The following is an 8,913-nucleotide window of genomic DNA, read 5'->3' as shown; positions in this document are numbered from 1 at the left end:
GAAGAACCAAACAAATTCTGGTGCTGAATAATAATCAAATTGAAAAATTCACTAGAGGGGTTGAACAGCAGACTTGATCAAGCAGAAAAATCAACAAACTGGTCATTTGAAGTTACCCGGTCAGAGAAGCCTAAAGGAAAAAAGAAAAGTGTAGAGAGCCTAAGGTACTTAGTGGACCAACATATGGTGGTACTTCGAGAGGAGAGACAGGGACAAAAAGTTGATTTGAAGAAATAATGGCCCCCAAACTTCCCAAATCTGAGGAAGGAACTGAACATCCAAATTCAGAGACTTAAGCAGCATTCTGTTAGACTGGAAACCCGATGACTGATTTTACTGTTAATGGCCTTTAGTTTCCCTGGGGAAAGGAATGCCGACTCACTCCAGTATTCTTGCCTGGGAAACCCCATGGACAGAGGAGCCTGGCGGGCTATAGTCTGTGGGGTCACAGAGTTGGACACAATTGTGTGAGCATACACAGAGCAGTTTTATTATTCAGGTGAATTTACCTACCATTATCAATACTTTGGGGGAAGCGGACATTGTAAAGAATCAAACCCGCAGTGCTGTTACAGTGTCTTGTTTGGGTAACGGTGGAAAGGAGAAACAGGTCCAGGTGAGAGGATTATAGGAGGGGACACTTTCCCCTTAGCGTTAGTGAATTCCTATGACAGTGTTAAGATAAGGGAAAATATCCTATCCACAGACTTTAGAATGATGACTATGATGCAATTCATAATCTCTTTCTCTGAATAAATAGTCTTACCAAAGAGCCAAGAATGCCTTGAAATCACTAACTGTTCTAAATGCGTCTTGCTGTTTTGTGTGGTTTTTCAAAATCGTGTGATATAAAGTATCAGATACTTTCTAAAATCATAGTTCATAACAACCTCTTATAGGTCAGAGACCCCTCTGGGGATATGACAAGAGACAGTATGGACCTTAGTATCCTAGGAAAATGGATCCACACACACAAGTTAATATTTACAGACTGCATGAAGTCCAGATGCCTTGTGTATCTGTGGGCACCTTAGATTTAGAAAACTCTACCTTGATAGAAACTCTGGCGCTGTTTCCTCATGTCTAAAATTAAAGGACACAATAAATTGGTGTGGTTTTTTTCCAGTTGCTAATGAAGTGCAACCGACTACAAAGTCTAATAACAAACCAATTTAGAGTGCTTGCACAGAGAGTGGGGTGGGTTGTAACTGGAAAGTGAGAAACAACTTCCATAGCTGTTTCAGCAAAAGGAAGATTAAAACTAGAAAATGCAGAGGCTGTATCACTTGCTATCCCTTAACAGCCGAAATATGGAATGCATATGTATATTTTTACAGGAAAATTCTGAAAGTCAACACAGAAGAAGAGAGGAGGGCCAGATACACTCTGAGTATCCCCCCAAGAAACCATCAGTTAAATTACATGGTGCTGTGATCTGGAACAAGTACTCAAACATTTACTGAATGTTCAAGACACTAAAAGAAGAGTCTGTAATTTTGTTAATCAAATGATACTTTATATTAACTTATGACTTACGCTTTGGAATTCTCTAAGTCATACGTGGATAACTTTATATTAATAAAAATATATACATTTTATGTATACATGGAAAGATTGGAAATTTCCTTCAATAACTTTATTCTTTATAAAACCTATAAATAAATAAAACTTTTCAACTTCTAAAGGATTACCACGTTTAAGAAGAAGGTATATTGCTATCACCATTCTAGATTATGGGAATGCATCCCATTCCTTCATCTTCCAATCCTAGTGGCAAAGTGGGAACTGAAATGAAGTTGGATTGAGACAGGACTGCCAGGGATAGACACATAAAGAAATAAACACAGACACTTCCAAACATGGAATGCTGGGCCTCCAGGAAAGTGGCAGAGCGGAGTCTACTGAGTCTTGCACTCTGGCACATCTTTTCCTGACGACATTTGCCAAGGACCTGGCTGGGGATCCTCGGTCTCCACTTCAGCAGTTTGTTCTTCTGAGGAGGAAAAAAAAAAATATCAACAACAAAAGTAATCTTAGTGAAAACATAGACAAAACCCAAATATAACTAAAGTGGAAAGGATGTTGTGACAGTAGAGACATGTGAAGAATAAAACATGGCGCTTTGACACAGTTGTTAATTTCCTTGTTAAAAAGGTACGCTTCACTTCATCAGAGTTGAAGATGTTTATTCCCCATTTTCCTATAAAATGAATGGTTAGAAAAACCATATTGTACATAAAACCTAGAAGTAATAAATTTTTGGTTGGAATCCATCAGTCTGAGAAGCAAAGTGAATCAAACAGATTAGCTGAGTTTGGTTTTCTTTTGTCCTATTTTCAGGGAAAAACTAGTGTGTTATACACTACTATGCATTTTAGAGGATACTTAGCCATCATTGGAAAGCTTTCTTTGAAGCTTTAAAAAGGCACTTTAACTGCATCTATTTACTTATAAGTAATAACTGTTTTAAAATTATATATGCATAAATCTAGGATAGCTGATCTTGAGATAATGAAAATTTCCTTTTATAATTAAAATTAAAAACTGACATTAACTTTTTAGGTTGATATTTTATTAATACTAATTCAAGGATTATGTCCTTTAATTCTGAATTGGTGAATTTTTGATTTATGTATCCCCCCCGGCCTTTTATTTCACTTAAAAATCATACCGGAAAGATCCATGTATTGATAAAAAGACTTAAACATTTTTATTTGCAGTTGGATTAGTTCATATTATGCTTGTGCCTTTGGCACTGTCAGATAAAATCAAAACATGATTAGAAAACGTATCAGTTTTTCCAAAGACTCTTCTAAAATGGTATGTGTGTGTGTGTGTGTGTGTACACACCAAAAGCTCTATGGAAGTGTTAACTAGTGGAAGGTCCTTAAGTGTTTGTTAAATACTATTCAAAGAGCTGAATGAAGAGTTTCAGTTTTTTCCCCAAATTGCTTTGTTCTATACTATCTCCCTAAGAGCACTGTCAAGGTGCTGACTTGATTCAATTTGATGTGCAGTTGATGAGAATGAACTGATTCCTTCTTTGTCACAGTTCCCATTTTCTTGCCTGGAGAATTCCATGGACAGAGGAGCCTGGAGAGATACTCCATGGGGTCCCAAAGAGTCAGACACCACTGAGTGACAAAAACTTTGACTTTTCAGAGCTCTCATACACCCTGGCAACCTTTGCTCAGAGCTTTACGTATCTGGCAGCTGCCTCTTTTGATGAAGCTTTTTTTGTTTTAGGTTTCTACAAATGCATAATAGGGTATTTCTGACAGGTGGAGACACTGTCACAAAGGGCTCTGGCCATGCACTCCTGGGCATGTGGTGAGAAAGGCTAAGACACAGCATATTACAGAGCTTCTCCCGGCACGTTCCCCATCTCTGTGGACAGTGCCTCCGCATAGCTGGGGGTGAGCCTGATGCCCGACACCCACTCCATCCAATCAGGCACTGAGCCTGCTGATTCTACCTCCAGATCTCTCCCATCTGTCACATCTCCTCGACTCTATTGTGCCTGCCCAAGTTCACGCTGTCCCCTTGCCCAGGCACCTGTTAAACTCTTGCTCCCATGATTTGTGGGTTACCCTACAGCTGAGGCAATGTGTTCAAAATGTACGCGCCATCACGCTCCTCTGCTCTTGTTTGAAATCCGAAGGCTTCTTCCATCTACTCTCAGGGTCAAGTTTAAATTCTCTACACTCTTTACAGAGTCCTGCAGGTCTGGCTCTTGCCTCTCTTCTTTGGTTCACTGACTCCATCCACAGAAGCCTGCTTTCCTTGCGCCCTGGCCACATCATGCTCTTTCAGCCCTCCCCCGACCGTGGTCCCTCCTACTCTGGCTGGGGCTGTCAATGTTCTGTTTGTAAATGCTCTGCCCTCCTCTCTCTGCTCAGCTAGCTCCCGTTAACCTGTTAGATCTCAGTTCCCCTCTTCAAGGAAGACTTCCGTAATATTCCTAAAACAAAAACCTACTCTAAGCCTCAGAGCCGTTTGCACTCTAGAATTTTCCCTTTGACTACCTGATTGCTGTCTATACCTAGTACACTGTAAGCTCTAGAAGGACAGGAACCACATCTAGTTTTGCTTGTTACTTCACCATTAGTGTATAATATGTATCACAGAGTTGATATTAAAGAATTCTGATATTAAAGAATTGACTGAATGAATCAGTAAATGATACAAGTCTATGATCTGGCTTGTGTAAAATGAATATATAATCCTACTGGAAATACTGGCCCACTGAATTCATAAGAAAGTCTTTTTCAGTAAAAGTAGTTTTGTGAATAGGGTAGCATCTTTATGTCCTTGGGAATGTTGCTTGTCCATTTCAGGGAAAAGTTGACGGTTTAACACACAGACTTCACTCAGGGTAAAAAGTGACTGTGCTTCAGAGAAACTCGGTCCCCCCCAGAAAGCAATGAAGTCTCTGCCCTGTGAGCTTGGTCAACTCTATCCTCTCCTGTCGGTACTTGCCTGTGGCGTCACGTGGTAAAGAGAAGTTCCCACTGTTATCCCCCCATTTCTGAGTAACCAGTGTATTTACCTACCTGGACAAAGGCCTAAACCTGAGTTATCAAAATAGCGAACTGGAGGAGGTACTGGTAAAGACTTTGATCGGTTATCAAAAAACCAAGATTTCGGCGACTCCTTCGGCACAGGATCTTGGACATTCCGTTCCTTGCATTGAGAAGACATATGGTGTCTCTTTTTAGAGGGTGTCCCAGTCACTTTAGGAGACTTTGGAGAATTCTCACAAGTTACTTCTTTGTGAACCTCTCTTTTAAGCGTTCTCTCCTTCCATGTCTTGACCTCACTGGAAAGATGATGATAATAGCTTAAATGTGGTGGTGGTGGGCGAGGGGGAGTAGGAGAAAAAAGGAGACCACAGACTGCAATTCCTGCAATGTATTCACACTTTAAAAAAAAAGTTTTTAAATTGTGGTGTGTGTTACAATATACATAACATAACATTTAGCATTTTATCATATTTACATTCTTGTTTCAACCTAATGCTTCCTGTTTGGACTGTTTTGACAGTTCAGAAAATGAAATGAGGTCAGTATAAACTGAGTAATTGTAGTAAATCTCCATAATCATGGGGGTTTGAAAAGAAATGATATCAGATTTTTAAATGAATCAATGATATGATCTAGTGTATTTTGTGGCCATAATTTGATAAATTAGTCTCTGGGATAGATGACTCTAATGTATCTGTTATTTTAAGAGAAATAATTCGTGGTGCTTTCCTGGATTCATTATATTCTTGCTTCATAGAGGAAATGCTACCACATTGCTCTGGTTCCTCCAGAGAGAAACCTGGGCAACAATCCTAGGGCCCCGTCTTCCTCATACTTATTCCTCAAATTCATCTCCTTATTTTTATCTGCACTGGCACTATTCCAGTCCATGCCAAAACTATCTTTTGCTTGGGCAACAATAAACCAATTCCTAAGTTGGGGCCTCCTATACTGAGATCCTGTCTGATCTCGGAAGGTCAAGGTCTCCTCCAGTGGAGGCAATCCTTCCATTACATTTCAGATCCCCTCCAAACGTCCTCCCAGTGACCTCTGGGGGCCTGTGCTATCCGGACCAGTTCCCTCTGGTGTTTCATCTCACGCCTCACTGTCTCCATCTCTGCCCTTGCTACACTGGATGTCTTTCAGCTCCACCAGCAGGTCACTGTTTCTGACTCAGAGCATGTGCACATGCCATTCCCTCAGCCTAGAGAGCTTACCTGCCTCTCCTTTCATCTGGCCTAACTTCTATTCAGTTTTCACACTGAATCTTAAAGATTAATCTCTTGATCAACACCACTCCCCACACCAAGACTTGATCTCTCTGTTATATACTCTTTCCTCATGTCCTACTTTTTGATGTTGCTGTTTGCTTGACAGCACTCACTACAAAGAATTAGTTAGTTGTGGACTTTACTTAGTTTAATGCCTATTTTTCCTCTATTGTATCACTGGTAGAGGTTAGTACAAGATTCTATTCTTGGGTAGAAGCCAAATAATTAAATTTGTTAGATACGTTTACAAGTAAAACTAAGCAGCTACAGTAAGGGACCTAAGGGGCTCTTCCTTGAGTAGGGCCCACTGACTTGGGTATATGGACTTGTGGTATATATGAGCTGCCCCTCAAAGATCTTTTTTTACTTCCTGGTTCTTGGCTTAGTTAAACGTAGGTCAGTTGATACATGGCAAACAGATGGAATGGTGCTAGTGTATTCCTATTCCTTTTAGAAAAGACACATGAACTTTAAAAGTTACTTTCTCCATATTGTGTCAAGGATTATCAAATGCAAAAAAATATTTAGTTGGGAAAAAGTCCCCCCCTCTAAAAGAAAACAAACTAAAAAGACAAAACTTATGTGTTTACACCATTCTCCCCAACATGTAACAGACGTAATTTCTGTATCATATAAGGCCATCTTACCTTGACAGTTCGTTCTTTTGCTTTATGAGCTGTTCATTTTGCTGCTTTAACTTAGAAACCTCCTTTTCCAGCCGTATATATTCACTTTTCAGGATAAGAGCTTTCGTGCTTTGTACAATGCCGCTGCCACCTCCACAGGTTAAGGGTTTATTTGAAGGCTGAGTATCAATATGTTCTGATAGTACTGTGGGATGCAAAAGCACAGACAGGTGGGGGATAATTTGAATAGCTCAAAATTAAAACCATAACAAAGGGCAGTAAGTCATAAAAATACTTCGACTACCCTCTATCTGGAAGTCAACCTTGACTTCCTTCTCCCTTACCTCACATGCCTATTTGGCCATCAATTTCACATAGCTCTAGAATCCTCCTGCTGCTTTCTACCAATCAATCCCACTACCATAACCCTGTTAGTATTGTTTTCCGTGGCTGCAGTAGTAAGGGTCCTCCCCAGACAGAGCCGTCCCTCACTTGTTGGTCTTCTATTACCAGCGGAACCACCTGGCAGACTTCCTCCTACAGTGTGTGTGTGTCCACCACTCAGTGAACCTCTAGTACTCAATACTGTTCACTAAATGAACCTGAGTTGATATTAAAGCATACATTATTAAAGATTCTACCCTATGTGTGCAGAAGAAATGTAAGGAACTGCTTTGTGCATTTTAGATAAAACTGCATGAAACTGTGAGGTGCTTTCTGACGTAGACTAATCCACTGGGTCACTGGCAATTTCTTACAGAAGGGTACAGGTGTGTGTGGGGAAGATACTCAATGTCCATTTCCTTTTGAATGATTCTGAAATCAGGGACAACATGAAAGTCACAAATCAAGAGTACTTATAGTGATCCTCCTGTAACAACAAGAACTCTCAGGTCTATTTTTATCTCTTGAAGTTTTTCAGGTTGCAGCTGTGATCACCTTAACACTATCTCTGATTCTTTCTTTCTTTCTTTACTTGGCTGGTCAGGTCTTAGTTGAGGCATGTGGGTTCTTTTGTTGTGGCACACAGGCTCTCTAGTTATGGCACACGGGCTCTCTACTTACGGCACACAGGCTTAGTAGTTCTGCGGCATGTGGGTTCTTAGTTTCCTGACCAGGGATTGAACCTGCATTCCCTGCGTTGCAAGGTGGATTCTTCAACCACCAGATCACCAGCGAAGTGTACTCTGATTTTTTTTTTAAATGAGTGGACAATAATACACACAAATATCATCCTACATTTGCTAGACCTTCAGAATTTTCAGCGTGCTCGCACATACAACTTTTAGTGTGATCCTTCAAACAATTACACACATAAGCTAAGTCAGGGCTGTCCTCAGGGTTTCACACAGCGTTAAACGAGGGCAATCAATTCAGAGACCTGTCCTTCACTGTGAATTCAATGCTTGTCCTACTCTACAAAGCTGATCTAAGTATTGGTTAGTGTTTTCTCTTTATAAATGAAACACAAGAAACAGAAATACAGAAAAAGGTATAGTTTGAGAGATAGTGTCAGACTTTATTTTTTTGGGCTACAAAATCACTGCAGATGGTGACTGCAGCCATGATATTAAAAGATGCTTAATCCTTGGAAGGAAAGTTATGACCAACCTAGATAGCATATTCCAAAGCAGAGACATTACTTTGCCAACAAAGGTCCGTCTAGTCAAGGCTATGGTTTTTCCAGTGGTCATGTATGGATGTGAGAGTTGGACTGTGAAGAAAGCTGAGTGCCGAAGAATTGATGCTTTTGAACTGTGGTGTTGGAGAAGACTCTTGAGAGTCCCTTGGACTAGAAGGAGATCCAACCAGTCCATCCTAAAGGAGATCAGTCCTGGGTGTTCATTGGAAGGAATGATGCTAAAGCTGAAACTCCAGTACTTCAGCCACCTCATGCGAAGAGTTGATTCACTGGAAAAGACTCTGATGCTGGGAGGGATTGGGGGCAGGAGGAGAAGGGGACGACAGGGGATGAGATGGCTGGATAGCATCACATCCGACTCGATGGATGTGAGTTTGAGTGAACTCTGGGAGTTGGTGATGGACAGGGAGGCCTGGTGTGCTGCAATTCATGGGGTTGCAAAGAGTCAGACATGACTGAGCGACTGAACTGAGAGATATATAGACAGAAATTTGATCACTGGACTTGAAGACTGTTCCTATGATAAATTTCAAACACCCTGCCAGTAAGAACAAGTTGGATAATATTTATTTTTACTATGAATGGATATTTTTACTGTGCATGTGGTTACAATCTAAGATATGTGCTTGTATTTTTATTGGGAAGTATACTTATACCCTGATAGTTAAGTTATTCTTTTATAGTACTGAAGATATCTTCACTAATATGTAAAGATTTGATAATGCAAAAGCAAATTTCCTATTTTCTAAGACTCTATAATGGAGAAACAGTCAAGATTATAGGAAACTAAGAAGATATCACAGGATAAATATAAGCCCAATGAATTCATCTGAAAAACAAGTTTTTTCTAA

The 8,913-nt window shown here is 40.2% G+C and overlaps 1 protein-coding gene across 5 annotated transcripts in view; it reads right to left on the bottom strand.

Moving 5' to 3' along the window:
- Positions 1-466: 466 nt before the first annotated feature.
- Positions 467-8,913, bottom strand: part of CENPE (centromere protein E) — an 82,361-nt gene continuing 73,914 nt past the window's right edge. For all 5 annotated transcript variants that reach the window (XM_027543932.1, XM_027543927.1, XM_027543928.1 and 2 more), the window contains 3 exons: positions 6,442-6,625; positions 4,554-4,819; positions 467-1,993 (listed from right to left, as the gene is read on the bottom strand). In XM_027543932.1, the coding sequence (XP_027399733.1) occupies positions 1,899-1,993; positions 4,554-4,819; positions 6,442-6,625 (545 nt within the window). In that variant the 3' untranslated portion in view covers positions 467-1,898. The remainder of the gene's footprint in view (positions 1,994-4,553; positions 4,820-6,441; positions 6,626-8,913) is intronic.

The sequence above is a fragment of the Bos indicus x Bos taurus genome, chromosome 6 (assembly GCF_003369695.1).
Source record: "Bos indicus x Bos taurus breed Angus x Brahman F1 hybrid chromosome 6, Bos_hybrid_MaternalHap_v2.0, whole genome shotgun sequence".
In the NCBI taxonomy this organism is placed as follows: Eukaryota; Metazoa; Chordata; class Mammalia; order Artiodactyla; family Bovidae; genus Bos; species Bos indicus x Bos taurus.
Note: the sequence above shows the minus strand (reverse complement) of the source record. Positions and strands in the feature narration are given on the sequence as shown.